Source organism: Nicotiana sylvestris, chromosome 4, assembly GCF_000393655.2.
Source record: "Nicotiana sylvestris chromosome 4, ASM39365v2, whole genome shotgun sequence".
In the NCBI taxonomy this organism is placed as follows: Eukaryota; Viridiplantae; Streptophyta; class Magnoliopsida; order Solanales; family Solanaceae; genus Nicotiana; species Nicotiana sylvestris.
Window position 1 is genome coordinate 106,580,503 of NC_091060.1, and position 16,530 is coordinate 106,597,032.

A 16,530-nucleotide genomic window follows, 5' to 3' on the forward strand; every position below is an offset into this window, starting at 1 on the left:
CTAGTGTCCCTTTGTTTTCAACGGGATATATGGGCATCATCTTCTCCTGTCCATGTATTAACTTAACTTCCGATATTACACAGAAAAAGGGGAGCTTTCTTTCTATGAAGAAAACATCAATTTCCTACAAAGAGAGGTATGCATCTTGCAGAAAATGGGAAACCTTCTCCTTTATGTGGCGCACATCTGGATTAGTCAAGCCAGTGATACCAGAACAAATAAAAAATGAAAAAAGTGAAATGCTTGATTTCATCATCTCCGCCAAGCCATACACTAGAGAGGTATTCCTTTTATTTTCTTCCTTTAAAATTTGGAGGCTTTTCTATTTATGTGTGCATGTATATGCACGTGCGTGTAAACACACACACACATATATAGGTTTCTACAGTAACCACAAAGTACTTTTATAATCATTGTTTTGGCTTTCCTATGTTTGTTATTTGATATATGTCGCTAATGCCCATGCCAAAATAACACATGCCCAAACAGACGCACACAACACAGATAAATAAGCAAAATATTTGAAGGAATAATCCTAGAGCATTGCAAAATATTCATATCATGTAAAATCATACATCTGATATAGAATTACAATGCTTAAATAATCACAAATTGGAAAGAACTATGAAATTTGAGAGAGAGAATGAGCAAAGAGAAGCAACTCAGGAAAGATCAGAAAACAAAGTATTTATATGAATAATCATCTTATAGCAAATACTATAAAAGCTTGTGCAGCTGTAACTGGTCCAAGGGATGCCTTTTTTTTTTTTTTTACAATTACTCAGCAGACTTGCTATATTCAACCTAAAATGACCTTAAAAGAATCAAATGAAACCATCCCCATAAACTTGCTATAAAAAACCGCAGAAATGAGTGGGGGGGGGGGGGGATATATATATAATATATACCTAGGTGCTAGGACAACGAGCATCCTAGCAGCTATGTACAGAAATTAATGGCTGGATAATATGTAATTACTATGCTACGGAAATGAAGAAAAAAACAATAGAAATCAGGTAATAGTATCGTTTTGGTTTCCATGAGCAGTTGATTGGTGCTCATGTCTGTGCTCCTCTTGACCTTTAGACTTAGCATCTTCATTACTAACAGCTATGCCACAAAGTACGGAAAGATTTGAAGGTCCTTGGGAGCACCAATTTTCCGGAACACTTAGGAAATGTGTGTCGATAAACTTTCTAAATCTCTTTTTATACTCCCTTGGGGAGATGACAGTAGGAAGCTGATTCTTGGGAACCACAAGCGAGGATTTGACCCAATTCTCAAGTTGTTTGTCCCATGTGTACTGCCTGAGATAGTCAATGATGCCGCAAACAAGTTCGCGGCGCTCAGTATCCACTCCAACAAGTAAAGAATAGTCCATCACATTGACTGACTGTTATTCAGAAAATGATACCAGTTTAGAAGCTAAACCATAGAATTGCAACAACACATTGTTTATCATAAGCAGAAGTCACATGCCTTTTAGCACAATTATGATTTGGTAAATATGAGCTACAGGTAATTTATTAGTAGGATGTCATGCAAAACTTACATTGAGGAAGCCACAGTCATTCCATACGGCTCGTTGCAAATTCCTCTTTGATCTCGTTCCAACATATAAAGGAGAGATGTTCATATCATTCACAAAATTTTGGTCCAAAAGAACATCTCCTGCAGTATCGCCAGCTGAATTAAATCGAGCATGCAGAGCTCCTTTTAGATCATATTGCCTAGTAATATTTCTTCCAAATGAAAGGTTCTCCATCACCATGAGATCATGTCTTGTCTCTTTCCCACTTTTTGTTGGCCTTACAATGACCTGCAAAACATAAAAACTGAGACAAAAATCCAACAGGAGCATTTGTACTGTTCTAATAGCCAGAAAATGAAGTTTGTAGCTGATTAACAAACCTGATAAATGCCAAGAACTTTTGCAAGGCAGGTTTGATTGCCCTTCTCGTAGCACTGTTCCATGTACTCAAAATAACTATGACCAAACTTCAAGAACGAGTCAAATTCTGCTCTCAAGATTTCTTTGATGATAAACCGGTCATCGAGAGTTTTGGCAAACAAGGATTTACTTTTCCCACCTTTCGCATTCCACTTCCTACACCTACTTAGAGAAGCAATATAATCAACTTCAGATGGGCAACATCGACCTCGCAAACGAGAAAAATGGCTAGCATAGAGACACATAACTGAGTATTTACGCTTCCCAGGAAATTTTCCCGAACCAAAGGAGATTTCAGGATGAACAGCAGCAGAATTTAACATATCTAACCCATCTAAACTAGACGAGCGTGTTTGTTCTGATACTTGGGAAGACTGAATCCCCTCTAAATCTAAAGAACTAGTTGAGGAGAAATGAGGAGAAGTCAGTGAGAATAATCGCATTAAGCTTTTCGAACTCTCATATGCATTACCATCCATTCCTCCATCTTTCCTTCCGTCATCTCCAAGATCTTCACACACAATTGGCAAATCCTTCAGCCTTGCTAAAGCACAAGCGATGATGCTTGAAACTTCATCTTCATAATCAGACAAAACGTACTTCTCACTTCCAATGGGAATGTGCAACTTTGCACCCTCATCAGTAACAAGTTTGTAAGCTGTAGTTTCTACCGCATGGGTTGTGATGGATCCTAATTTTGGCGGGTAACCTCTCTGCAGATCCTTCATGTATTCACGCCGAATTTCAGGGAATGGAGCCCACCACCCTTTATCATTTTCAAAATTGTCCAATTGAGGATCCATAGAATCTCTGCCAGTCCTCCCATCAACACTAGAAAGACTTAGTTTTTCTGACTGCAGAAGAGTGAGTGAAGGAAGATTCGATTGTAGATTATTTTCGTCACCAGAATGTGAACAATTAGATTTCACTGCAGGATCCTCGACGGATAATCCATTTGCAGATATTTTTGCTGCAGTAGAGAACTCAGTAACTTCAGCAAAAGCAGATGAAATTGATGATGTGCTTTCTTCTCTAAATCCTCTAAGATTAGCATCAATAGGAATTTCTGCAATGAGAGAACCATTTGCTTCGGCAGATACCAGGTTCAATTTCAGATCACAATTATGGTTCCGAAATTCACAACTTTCTTCAATGGTTTCTGTCCCATTGTTTTCCTCTGCAGAAGAATCCTCAGTGAACTCAATATTCAGATCACGAGAATCGTCCAAAGTTATGTCACCTCTTCCCAGATTAGCTACTGCCTCATAATTAGTATCTCCTTCAATGCTGCACTTTACTTGTTGCTCTTTGTGGCTAAAAGGTTCAATATCTGGCACTGTGGATTGCTTCGGGTTAATGCCTTTGGGATCACTATCTGTATGATAAGAAGATAGCAATGAATGAAGACGGCGATCCCACACACACGCCTCAAGCAGAAGATCCAGTCGTATTCTGTTCAAGCTTAGAAATTTATAAACCACAACATCCTGACTCCCATTCTTAACTACATTTTGTATGTCAATCTGAAATAGAATCCATATATAAGAAAAAGAAAAATAAGTTTCTGAAACTGAAACTTGGAGACTCAATTATGAAGGATAAATCCGCCATGGTTGATCAAATTAAATCCTAGAACAGCAGCAAAAGGGAACTAACCTCACACTGAGATCTCTCTTAGATACCACTATGGCAATGCCTCAATCCAACATGGTTCATCAAATAAAATACTATAAAAATAGGTAAAATCCTAGAAGGTAGCAGAAAGTATCTAACCTCAAACTGAGATCTCTCTTCCTTCAACATGTTTTCAATTTCAGAAAAATCCTTAATTGATCCTTGAAGATTTAGCGCTGTTCCAAGACGAGACTGTACTGCCTTCAGAGCTTTTTCTACATCAAGAAGCATCATAATCCCTTTCATGTGCACCTAGTTTAAGAAAGAAAAGAAATCCTAGGTCAATTTAAACAATACCACATGCAGATTCCATGTTCAGCCAAATGTACAAAAGCATGGTACATAAAAACAGGATCCTACAATCATAAGAGCACATACATCATCAAAGTCCTGCTTAAGAAATTCTCCTTTAACGGAACTGCTAAATTCCAGCTCCTTGGGAGGAAGAAACACGGAATAAGTAGTTACAGTAGAGTACTTGAACATAGCAACCATTCGCCCTAACCTGCACATGTTTACAGATGACATGAATATCTTCAGAGAGGACAGATGAAATACGAGAAAAATCCTCTCATGAATCAACATGGCTATTTATCTCATAAGAAACAGATCTGACGATCAATACGAAAAATAATGATGTCAGTTCAAAGGGGGGGGGTAAAAATAGAAGCTTCTGATGGAAAAATAGCCACCGGATACAAATGTATAAATATAACAAACTACTACTTCACAAAGAAAGGAAAATGGAACTATGTTAAGTGGTCATACCCAAAGAAGTAGAGGAAATCCTTATCAAAGGAGTGACCACAGGGAGACAGTCTACTAAAAAAAGAGGAATTTGAGAAACTGAGCTCCAAAAACTTTCCAAAAGAAAAACCACGTGAGCAAGTGGATATTAACACTCTTTTTGTGGATAATGAGCTTCCACTCTGGGATTTGCATTTACAGCAACGACTCCATATCCAGAGTTTCCCTTCACGTTCACCTCGCAGACCCTTTTCCATGGGAAGATGCCGAACTTGAATGGTTAGGAGCTTGTTGTGATGCGCATAATGAAAAATGTGAGCTTCAGGGGATTCACCACAGGTCTTGCACTGCTTCTGCAGAAAAAAGAGCTTCTTTGTGAACAACATAAGCAAATGGTGCCAGCTCGAGAAAATACAAATTAATGCAATCCCTTTCAGCGATATTCCATTTGATAGATTTGGATTATTAAAGCCACCTCAAATGATGTGAATTTAACTGAAAGGACCTTAATGCAAAGAAAGAGTTTGAAGTGGAGAAAAGTTGAGTTACAAGCACCTGATTTAGCAAATTATCCTGCAAAAACTTTTCGAGGGGAATATCAAAATCTCGATAGAACTTAATCCGAGAAAAACGACTATGCTCACACATAGTCCCTCTTGAAGCATTCCGGCGGGACATCAGAATCAAAATACTCTCAGAATCCAATGACGATGCCATGTCATCCTTCATATGTTCTTGGTCTTCAAGCTTTTCACCAGATACTTGTGATTCTAAAGATTCTTCCTGCGGCACAAGTGGAGTATGATATAGCTCCTTTTCAGGTGCATTCACCTCATTAGAACTCGGTTTTTGTTCTGCATCATTATGATTAATCAAATCAGGCACATTAGAAACTTGAACATCAGCTCGTCCCTGATCATCTTTCGTGGCTCCATTAAAACTAAGATATGAGGACATGGATTGACGAGAGGTGGAGAAGAGAGGAAATCTATCCCCCACAATCCTTCTGACGGAGGACGAGATAGATGATAATCCAGATAGAACGACTGGGTTGTATGGCTCATATGGTAGAGAATCGCTTTCTGTGTCTAACATATGATTTATTTCTTCATGGAAGCCACTGGATATTGGAATATCAACTGTAGAGGATGAACTGGCTTCATCGACATGCTCCTCAACATTAGATATAATTCCTTGTCCATCAGTAACCGATGGTGTTTCATTACCAAGTGTTAGATTCACCTCCTGGCTAAGAGGAAGAGTTGAGAACATTGCTTTTTGATCCAGGAGGAAAGAAGTCTCTAGGATTAAATTGTACGCCACGACAATCGCATCATCTTTGACTACACGTTTAATCTTCTTCAATTCAACACTGTTTGATCCCATTAACAAAATCTGCCAAAAAAGATAACATTCAGTGGACAACAACTAAATGCTCCGGATGTAGCAGACAAGGGATAGGGAAACACCGAGTAGACAATCCATGCGACCTGAATAGGCTAATTCAGCAGACTCAATTGCTCATGGAATCAAATTATCATTAATATTGATGTTGTTTTTGGTTAGTCATCCAGGCAGTACCAGATTAAGGTAACTCCATAGTTAATAGCAAAACCAGTTAGCTAAGACAATAAACTTAACAAGTTATGTTATAATTTCAAAATCTTCTGAAAACTCGTAAATTAAGAAATAGTTTGAAGTTTTACTCAGCAAGACAAAAAGGAAAGGGAAGCATCAGTCAAAATCTGGCATCAAATAGGAACTCCCAAGTATAACAGCTCCCACAATTGTTGAGTGTGTATGTGCACGAACAATGTTACTAAAGAGAGACAACGACGTGGCAAACTGTCTTTAATTTTTCAAGGAGTCATAACACCAAAGTGAATTCAGAATGCTTATTTATCAATGCATAACCACCTCCTTCAAAATGCAATCCGATCTTATAATAGAAATCTATTTCAAAGTAATTGACGATAACTAATTATCCAATTACACAAGCTTATTATGATACACCAATTATTTCGGTTACACAAACTCATTGCCACCTTGTATATGCCATGTCATCAATCTTCTTCTTTTTGATAAGTTATGCCATGTCATCAATCTTAAGAAAGATGTAACAAGGAATTTGACAGTATGGCTAATGAGCACAACGAAGTGAAGATTTGTAAGGTTCACAATGCAAGATTCTGTACTTTTGTAGCACACTGGAGAAAGACGCATCTCCTTCCAACTTATATTCAGGACAAGCTAACAGATAAATGCATGATCCCACTATCAGTAACACATTAGAAATCATCAATCAAAACAAAACAGAAAATAAGCACACTCACTGTACATCCCAGACGAGTAGGACAGCCCTCAATAAACATCAATGTTTTGCTAGGCTTTTTCCCGGCATCACCAGAAGTAGAATGTTCTTCTACAAACTTTTCGAAATGAAAGGAATCACACTGCATGAGCTTTCGGCCAACCAATACATCAGCAGATAATGAACCTGTGCAACGAGCAACTTTCTCCAAGCGATGTTGTTTCATATCAAAGACTAAAGTTAATCCTTTCTTCAAAATAGACTCCTGTATGCTACGAGAAACAGCATTCTCCACTAAAACCACATTCGGTTGGTATCTTTCTATCATATCGAGGATAGATTTCTCACTATCTATCTCCTGGTAACATAAATAAACAAAAAAAGACAATCACTAGCCAAAGAATATGCTCATTTTGGTGATTTGACACACCGCAGAATTGTTGTTTACCTGTTGCATGGACTCAAATGATGACAACTCACTTGAAGAGAGCCCTAGTGCACCCTGGATCAAAAGCAACCTAGGTTTGTCGTACTTTGTTGGCATGTGCTTGTGAGCAGCATGTTTTTTAAAGACCAGCCCCCTGACAAAACGACTACAAAAAACAAATCCGTTAAGCCTGGAGAATTTGGTGATCCATCCATCCCAAAGTCTTAGTTTGAATAAGCACTTATCATTATAAATTTTACAATAATACTGCATGTTACAGTGAGTGGACCATACGAGGTTTCTATATGTATAGAAGCTTGGGTGTTTTGCATAGAAAACCATGCCTTTTTGTAAGGTTTTTCAATTTTTGGTCGTCTTTTTGAAAACCCTTTTGAAGTCTAATTGTTCAGATGTTGTTGTACCTCTGTTTTCAAATTCCAAAAGAGAGTCAATTTTTTTGGAAGAAGTGCGATAATGGACATTAATGAAAGCATGGCAGAGGAAACCAAATGAAAAAGAGAATTGATGAATGAACACTGCAACAACAACAACAACCCAGTAAAATTCCACAAGTGGGATCTAGGGAGGGTAGTGTGTACGCATACCTTACCCCTACCCCGAAGGGGTAGAGAGGCTGTTTCCGAAAGACCCTCGGCTCAAGATAATAAAAAGAAGATAAAAGGAGAGGATATTAGATTCATCACGGAGATCATGGGAAAAATAGTAACATAAAATGCAGAAGAAAAATGCAAAGCAAAAACGGTGGCTAGTAAATGGATCCAACATCGAAAAATAAAATAGTAAGACACGACATTGCCCCTAGCTCTCTTAGACAAAACCCTACCGGACGAGGCTCACAAAGGTACAAAGTAACGCAAGACTCAACTACCTCCTAGCCTACAACCGTAATACTCGACCTCCACAACGTCCTATCAAGTGTCATGTCCTCGGAAATCTGAAGTCTCATCATATCCTACCTGATCACCTCTCCCCAATACTTCTTAGACCGCCCTCTACCTCTTCTCGTGCCTTCCACAACCAGCCGCTCACACCTCCTTACTGGAGCATCTGGGCTTCTCCTTTGTACATGCCCGAACCATCTGAGCCTCGCTTCCCGCATTTTGTCCTCAATGGGAGCCACATGCACCTTCTCCCGAATATCATTGAATGAACACTGCCTAATATCTAATTTTCCTAGGTTTGAATGAATTTGGAATGGAGTAAGTATAACATAGATAAGGGAATAGTGGCTAGAGTGATACCTTTGGCTGGGAGAGCCAGTTGAAATGCATTTTATCTTCACATATTCTAAAGGATTCATCTTTCCTTCTGTAGCATCAGGCTTCACAAATGAAGCAGCCTCCCATGATAAGGAAGTGATTATATCAACCCAGTTATCACCTTCTTTCCCCGAAGTGGCGACACCAACAGATTTAAGAAGGTCACTAACAAGGGCCTTAAGCTTCCCATTCATTACTTCTTGCAATGCCTTTTGCCTTTCCTCTTTAAACTTATAACTACCAAAACCTTCTTCACCGAAGCTGATTAAAGATTCAGGCCTGCCCCAATTCCGACCATCACCACATTCATCATCGTCATCGTCATAATTAGCCACACTGCCCTCAATATCATCATCATCATCTTCTGGTTGTGGGGGCAGCCAGAACTGGGCATCAAATTCATCATTACAAGAGGTTCCAGCTTCGTCATCATCATCATCATATCTTTCCCTTCTACTATCCTTGGGTTCCTCGGAATTACCAGTTCTCGTTAGTTCTACATCTCTTCCTATGCATGTAGCAGAACCAGAATCTTCTTGACTGCTGTCTGTACTACATGCATCTACATAAACCCTGATAAAAAGACAAAAGGGGAATCTAAGTCAAAATAAGTAGGCTCATTCATTATTCAAACCAGAACAATCAGCCTCTCTACTTAACCTCCACCTAAGAAAAACAATAACATAACTAATTACAACTAACCTCCCATCTGTGTTTGCATCAACTGAAAAGTCACCTGAATGATCACAAAACAAGGAATCAGCTTAAAGTGTATGATAAATGTAACTAATATGTCAAAGTATGAGATAAAGAAAGGAGAGCGTACTGCAACATGAGCCATAGCTGTTTATGCTTTGTAATGAAGCAGCTGGATTGATCATCAGACTTGCATTCTCTTGTGTTCCGCTGCAAAATTGGCACAATTGTTCAGAATTCCTGCAAAACTTTAAGGAATTTCCACTGTCCAGTTTTTCCATGCTTCCACCGGGCTTTGTTTATTGAGCACCACAGTATTGACACAATTTTATTGGACGCCAGGAATATCTTAGACCTGCAAACTTACCACAGCCAAGTCAATAATGTGAGGTGAACAACTTAAACAAACAAAAACAGAGTCATCCTCTCAACAAAAAAAGAGTTATATGATGCGGCAACCTAATCTTTCATATGAAGACGACCAAGTCTATGAGAATGCTTATTGACTTCATATTAGCATTATTAGGCCATCACCAAGTATAAAGTTCTTTAAGAAGCTCTCTCTATAATATTTTTTTCATTGGCAAGTTTCCAAGAAAGGCCCTCGTTGATATGTCATAGTTTTTGAAGTATAGAACATAAACAAACTGAAGGAGGACATCTGGGTGCTATAAAATGATAGCAAGTATATGACAGGCTTCCCACATATTCCAGATTCCACCATGCGTATCTCGCCACCTACAAAAGCTCTACCCACCTCCTCACTAGTCCAGTCACATATCACCCTTTACGACACTCCCTTCTGAACCCTATTACCACCATCACTTTTGCCATGTGTGTTCTCTTGTCTTGGAGTTGTATTAGAAAAATAAAATAAAAAATCACTTACAAGTCGTTAGACATGCTTGGAATAGGCAATCATTCTTTTAAGTTGTCCAATTGCCAAGTATTGAACTACTTTCAAGTTAAATGACAATCATTTTGAACTTATGATGATCAATGCACCCATTATCATATATTTTTTAACTCTTTGCTTTTATGGAGTTATTCCAAAACATTCCAACTTTTCTAAATGGAGGGGGTACTTTATAGGCTTCGATAGCAAAACGAGCATTGCAACAAACAGCTTCTGAAAATGAAGATATAGGACGGAGAGGGTACTTGAGAGGCTTAGTTTCAATTGCTAAATAGGCATTGCAGTAAACAGCTTATGAAATGCAATTGCTGAATTCCAGAGCACTAAATGTGGAAATGTAAAACTGTTTACGGGAAATTATGAAGAAATAGAATTTGTTGTCCAAACCAAGCACAATCAGCAGTTAAAGTTTTCCTAAGAACAAACACCATTAAGGAAAAAGTATACACTCACAACTGTTAAAACAATGATATAAATATGATAGAACTGACAGAAAACAAAACATTATAGCATGACAGTTCGGTGGTTTCAGTATAACAATGACTAGCCACAAACAGGGATGTAATCTTGAATCAGTATGTTAAGAAAAACATATAAAGGATAACAGTTACTATTATTCTCTTTTTTCTGTATATGAGTAGGATAACAATTGCTACAATTATTTCTAGCTTTAGGCACAAACCTATATACCAATTCCATGAATTAAAAAGCAGGAAGTAAATCGGGATTTCCCATTCAAACTCATGATTCGGCCCTCAAAAACAAAAGAGAGAAAAACCATTTGCACATTACAAGAAAAACAAATATTTCTTTAAGATAATAAGGACCACCAAAGGTTGTGGTGGGATGGATAATCTCGGGTTAAAATCCTGGAATGGAAAAGAACCATATAGGCAGCGCCAGCGTTATCAAAGGTGAAAAGCGCAAGAAAGCTCTAAGGCATGTTGGGGCTTTAAGCGCAAAGCGTAAATAAAGCGTGGGCTTTAACGAAAAAAGGCGCAAATGGAGAAAAACTACAAATATGTATATGTAGTCCAAAACTAATATCTATAAACATGAATACCAAATATATGGACTAAGAAATTGAAGAAAATTTATAATAAAGTAAAATATCAATTGTTTAGTGTGGCATCTTCAGGATTACGCTCATTGGCAAGGAAAAGTATGCCTTAGAGCTTTGATGACAATGCTGAAACGCTCGCTAAGCGAGGCGAATCGCTCAATATGTTTTGAGTCTCGCTTCAGGGCTTAAGCGCGCTTTAAGCACGCCTTTGATAACACTGGCGCTTCTCCGCGGCCTTATGCGACAAAAATCCGAATTAGTCCGGGTAGGAAATGAAAACAAAAGATTAAGATAAAAGGGTCAGAAAATAACACAGATGAAAAAAAAGAAAAGGAAAGAGAAAATCCCTGCACTGCCCACTCGTTTAAACAATAGCCGCCCATGAAAATCTAGAAAACTTAAAGCTTTCCTAGATTTTCTAATATCAACACTTCTTCATGAATCACTAATTAACAGAACTAGTTTGTCAGTAAAGAAGAAAAAGAAAAAGAGAATTCTTCTTATATTCATTAAGAAGTTTGCCTCGAACTTATATACTGTAAATTCTCCAAGAACTTACATACGAAACAATTTATAGAGCGGAAAGTAGTCATGAACCAAATTGCAATGCCGTAACAAAACCAAAAAAAAAAAAAAAGATTAATTCACAAAGACGAAAAGAGAATTGGTAGTAACCCCAAGTCCAATCTGATCAACATGAAAAAAAATCTGTACAATAGACCCTAATCAAAGAAAATAACAAGATCATGGACTTAAAAAACAATACATATTACTAACAATCAGCAAAACAAGAAAGCTAAAAAAGATTAAAAAAGATTTCAACTTAACAGTGACTTACAGTTAAAAGAACCAAATTGACATGTTTATGGTGCCCCTCCAAATCAATCCTTTAGCGAAAGATCTTTACTACCCAGTTAATATTTCCCAATTGGGTATCCCAAAAATGGAAAATCTAGGAAAAATTAAAGAAAGTTTAGGAGAGGGAGATAGAACATTTGATTTTAAATGAATTTTAAGGAAAGAGAAGAATGAAGAATTTTGGAAAGCAATCTTTTTGGTCCTAAGTGGGACCCACTCTTGTTTACTGCTTTTCAATTTCTTTTGCTTCCTTGAATGACAAATTTCAGTATGGAGAAGTGCCATAATACCAAATATTTTTGAATGAGAAAAGTTAAAATTATATTGTACTCCTAGTTGTTATTTAGATTTTCGAATTTTCAAAAATTCAAGAGGCAAAAAGATGAATATACACAGTGCATACACCTCTGTATTCATTTAAACTTTCTTGAAAAAATACAAAAAAAGATGTTTCTTTTTCACACTTATTTGTGACTGGTTACATATGGATATACGAATGGATTTGATTGGCTTCTAGCAGATTTTGTTAAAATTATTGGCTTTTTTGGCCTTTATTGTCATTGTATCCCGTTAATTCTTTTAGCCTTTTACCCCTAAACTCTTTACTTTTGCATTATTTCTTTACTTTCTCTTTTTATAATCAAGACATTTTTGAGCATAAATGAACCAAAATCAATGAATAATAGGTCTGTCCCTTTATATTTTTGCGGAAGGGTTCGAAATCACTTTATTGTCATTGAATCCTTTAATTATTTTTACCTAACCAAGTTTACATTTTTCTGTTTTTGGTTACGGCATCTAATTTGTTTTTACTCATATTAAAAATTCAAACATACTGTTATAGATAAAATTATCGTCTGCTAAATTTCCACCCTTGTGTATGAAATAGTTTGATTCACATGCTGAAGCATCAGAACTATGTAGAACTCTTTATTTAGGCGTTTCAATAATTTTAATCTACTAAAAAGTCAACCGGACACAAATCTAGAGGCTGTGGAATAAATTGAAAATGCTCCAAAGAAAAAAGAATAATGTGAACATAGATTAGACTTAGACGTCTTATTTTAATGGTGAGCTGAATACCCAATCACTTGTTAATAATAGGGAGAGGAAATCTTGTTTTATTTTATTTTATATATAAATATATTTGGCAAGTCAATGAAAGAGAACGACTTGCCAAGTGGTCTTATATAAATAATCACCTTGGATTAACTATGTGTAATAACGAGTTTAAAAATTATTCTAGAATTGAATTTTCTTGTGTTGTTAGAAGCCGATGTTCAATGGCAATTTGGTAGAAATTTGATGGGGCGCTCGCCCCTATTTAATTTAGTGAGTACTTCAAAAAAAAAATTGGACAGTGAACCTTCCACGCCCAATTTTTCTCAGATCTTCCTTTTTATGTAAGCAGTCACTTCTACTCTTCCTTTTTATATGGCTGTTTAGTACCGATATGGAAAAATGGAGGGATAAACAATTAAATAGCAGTACTAAGAAACAAAGGGGAAATAGGTTCCTTATAGTTATACCTACGCGTGCGTAGACTCCGAAAAACATGTTTCAATGACCCTTCTAGGACGGCTTTTTGTCCACCCATGCAGACAATGATACATTTATAATTAATGAAGTACTATATTTTACAAGGGGATATTGACTTATTGTTACTACTAACTATTTTTGCCACATGCTAAACATTCTTCGCGTAAAACAATCACTACATACTAGAGTGGTAAAAATCCGGACTATTTCGCCTAGTTCAGGGTTAATTTGACACTTTCCCCTTGTCAATAAGTATAAATATGGCTCATTTTTGTAACAAGAAGAATAAATCTGACCAAATATTAACGGAAGTTATAAATTTGGACCATTTTACAAAGTGCATGGGCAAATTTGGTTTTTTTTTCCTTATTCGTTTTATTTTGATACTTGCTTCTAACGCGTATGGTCTCGTTCTTATCAAGGTGTTATTAAATTACTTCAATCCTCTTTATTTTTTTTCAAGTTCACAAGCCATATATATTAAGCTCATATATATTTTCTTATTTTGATACTGTGTTTTATCAACGATTATTAAAAATAAATGAATTCAGCATTTTATTTCATACTTAGTTTTTCTATGTTTAAGTTGTTTATTAATTAACTAGTTTTAGCATACGCGCGTTGCGCGTGTCCCTCGTGTTAATGAAAAGTAAAATTTTATAAATAAAATAAATAATATTCAAAAATATGTTTATGTTATTATATAAAATTAAGAGTAGTTCTTCCTTAGGAGTTTGATCTAGTCTAATAGTTCTTCCTTCAGTAGTTTCTCTTGCTTGCTTTATTGTACAAAAAAAGTTATAGGAGTAGCGTTTGATTGAAAGGTAAAAAAATCATTCAACTTTACTTGAGGACTTGGGTACGTACATTGCATGTATATTTCATGTTACTTATTAAAAAATTTATGTAAGATAGTTTACCAACAATTAATTTTTGTTTATCTTTACTCATTTTACGGTACTGCTAAAGCTGTAACCTTATTCTATTAATAACTTAATAATCATATAGGCATCCGAACTCGATTATTATTAACAATTTTTATATTTTTTTTTGCTCAATTATTATCTTATTTTACCTAAAATTTCTTTCTAAAGTACTTTTACTCGCGACCAATTACATATATATGTTCTTTTTATATTCCTATTTTTGTGTACAAAATATATATTGATTAACTTATTCTACCATTTAAAATAATGTCACATTTAAAAAAGATTATCATTTGATTATTTCTTAATATTTAGACAATAAAAATGGACAAAACTTGTAAGTATATTTCAAATTCTACGTCCTTATTGTTAAAAGAAAATAGAATGTCACAATTGCTTTTTAAAGTCTAAATTCATGCCACCTTAATATGAATTATCATTAATGTTTTCATTTTTTTTAAATCAAAACTATGACTTAAATGCACTATTTCTTACGTGCCTTTTTAAATATTAGGCATAAATTGATGGATCAGTTATTTACTTTAATTTTATTTAAAACACACATTATTTATTTATTTTTCATAGAATATATATCCATGAAAGCAACATGTAAGAATTATAATTATGTGACATATATAATTCAAATAAGGAAAATATTTAAGTTAAGTAAAGTTTTAATTGACTTTATAGTCCTAAATTTTAGGGTTTCCTACCTAGTTCAATGGAAAATAATTTAATAACAAAAAATTTAGTCAATTTCAAGAACTAAATATTAGGAGAATAATTAAATGACTATTTTGTCTAGTGTGAACTCCAATTTTAAAGGGTAAAAAAAGCGAACGACATTTCGCTAAGGGGTTTCGTGCTTTTAATATAGTATGATTGTTTATTCTTTTAATCATTAAAAATTAATTAAGTTTAAAAGCATACATAGCTGTAAGATAATTATATTAGATTAGTGTCAATAAATAATCGTTATGGATCACAGAGAAAGTCTTACATATAAAGATGTCCCAGTAGACCATAGTCCGTCAATTTATTTTATTCTTCCTAAATATATTACTAAATATACAAACACGGCATAACAAAATAGTATCAAAAGCAACATAAAATGTACAGTAAATTTGGTATAATGACCAGACCGATCATTTTGCTTTTTAGAACCCCATTTTCATATTTAAAATTTTCCGTAATTTTTCTGTTTTATGACTTGCGGGGACGATTGGTTTGATTTTAGAAGGGTCTGGGTTGAATTCAGAACACTTAGTTCCATAATAGTGGCCTAAGGTGGCCAAGTTTGACTTAAGTCAACATTTTGAGTAAAAGACCTCGGAATCGGGATTTGAAGGTTCTAATAGATATGTATGGTGATTTTGGACTTGGGAGTATATTCAGATCGTGTTTCCGGATGATCTGGGAGCGATTCGGCACTTATTGTTGGAAGTTGGCATTGTGAAGGTTCTATAGTTCGCTAAGTTTGACTTGGAGTGGACTCTGGTAATATCGGATCCCTTGAGTATTCCAAGCATGGTGATAGGTTCGTATTGTCATAATGGACTTGTATGTGAAATTTGGTCCCATTTTGAGCTGTCTAAGTATGATTCTTCGCGTTCAGAGTTAGTTGAAAGAAGATAGAAGGTTGGAAGATTGATTAGTTTGGTTTGGGGTGCGATTCTTGGTTGCGATGTCATTTTATGTGTTTTGAGGTCTCGAGCAGGTCCAGATTATATTTTTGAACCTGTTGGTATATTTGAACGGGATCCCGGTTGGCTCGGGTGAGTTTCGGACCACCCGGAGCATGTTCAAAGTTGGCAGATTTTTGTTGGTGCTGGTATGCTTCGCGATCGCGAAGGAGGTCTGCGATCACGATGAAGGGATTTTGGAGGGACAGATGTTGCTCTTTGCGAATGCAAAGTAGGTTCCGCGAATACAGTGAAGGACCTGGCTACTCTTCGCGAATGCGAAGGAGCCGATGCGAACGCGAAGAAGGGAAGAAAGGAGGGGGCCGGCAGGACTTGGCCTTCGCGAACTTGGGAGGGGAAATCGTGAACGCGAAGGATTGGGTGGCAGTGGCCTTCGCGAACTTAGGAGGGGAGACCGTAAATGAAGGGTTGTGTGGTAGTGGCCTTCATGAACACGATT

The 16,530-nt window shown here is 36.2% G+C and overlaps 1 protein-coding gene across 3 annotated transcripts; it reads right to left on the reverse strand.

Moving 5' to 3' along the window:
• Positions 1-670: 670 nt before the first annotated feature.
• Positions 671-12,123, reverse strand: LOC104215821 (putative 1-phosphatidylinositol-3-phosphate 5-kinase FAB1D). Of its 3 annotated transcripts, none has more exons than XM_009765722.2 (13): positions 11,904-12,123; positions 9,217-9,441; positions 9,093-9,126; positions 8,373-8,963; positions 7,132-7,276; positions 6,706-7,041; positions 4,928-5,767; positions 4,394-4,725; positions 4,004-4,130; positions 3,725-3,877; positions 1,912-3,474; positions 1,553-1,819; positions 671-1,393 (listed from the first exon to the last, which is right to left on the reverse strand). In XM_009765722.2, the coding sequence occupies exons 2-13, from the start codon at positions 9,365-9,367 to the stop codon at positions 1,013-1,015; spliced, it is 4,920 nt and encodes a 1,639-aa protein (XP_009764024.1). In that variant the 5' UTR covers positions 9,368-9,441; positions 11,904-12,123; the 3' UTR covers positions 671-1,012. The 3 variants fall into 3 exon arrangements, with proteins under 3 accessions (XP_009764024.1, XP_009764025.1, XP_009764027.1); XM_009765723.2 differs by having other exon boundaries at positions 9,217-9,448; XM_009765725.2 differs by lacking the exons at positions 8,373-8,963; positions 9,093-9,126; positions 9,217-9,441; positions 11,904-12,123 and adding an exon at positions 7,716-8,366.
• Between the last annotated feature and the right edge of the window lie 4,407 nt (positions 12,124-16,530).

What these genes read in the sequence shown, in the direction of transcription:
- LOC104215821 (XM_009765722.2), bottom strand. Translation starts at nt 9,367, where the DNA reads ATGGAAAAACTGGACAGTGGAAATTCCTTAAAGTTTTGCAGGAATTCT. An exon ending in GATGCAAACACAGATGGGAG is followed by an intron (nt 8,964 to 9,092) that starts GTTAGTTGTAAT and finishes TCTTTTTATCAG; the next exon opens with GGTTTATGTAGATGCATGTA. An exon ending in ATGACTGTGGCTTCCTCAAT is followed by an intron (nt 1,394 to 1,552) that starts GTAAGTTTTGCA and finishes TCTGAATAACAG; the next exon opens with TCAGTCAATGTGATGGACTA.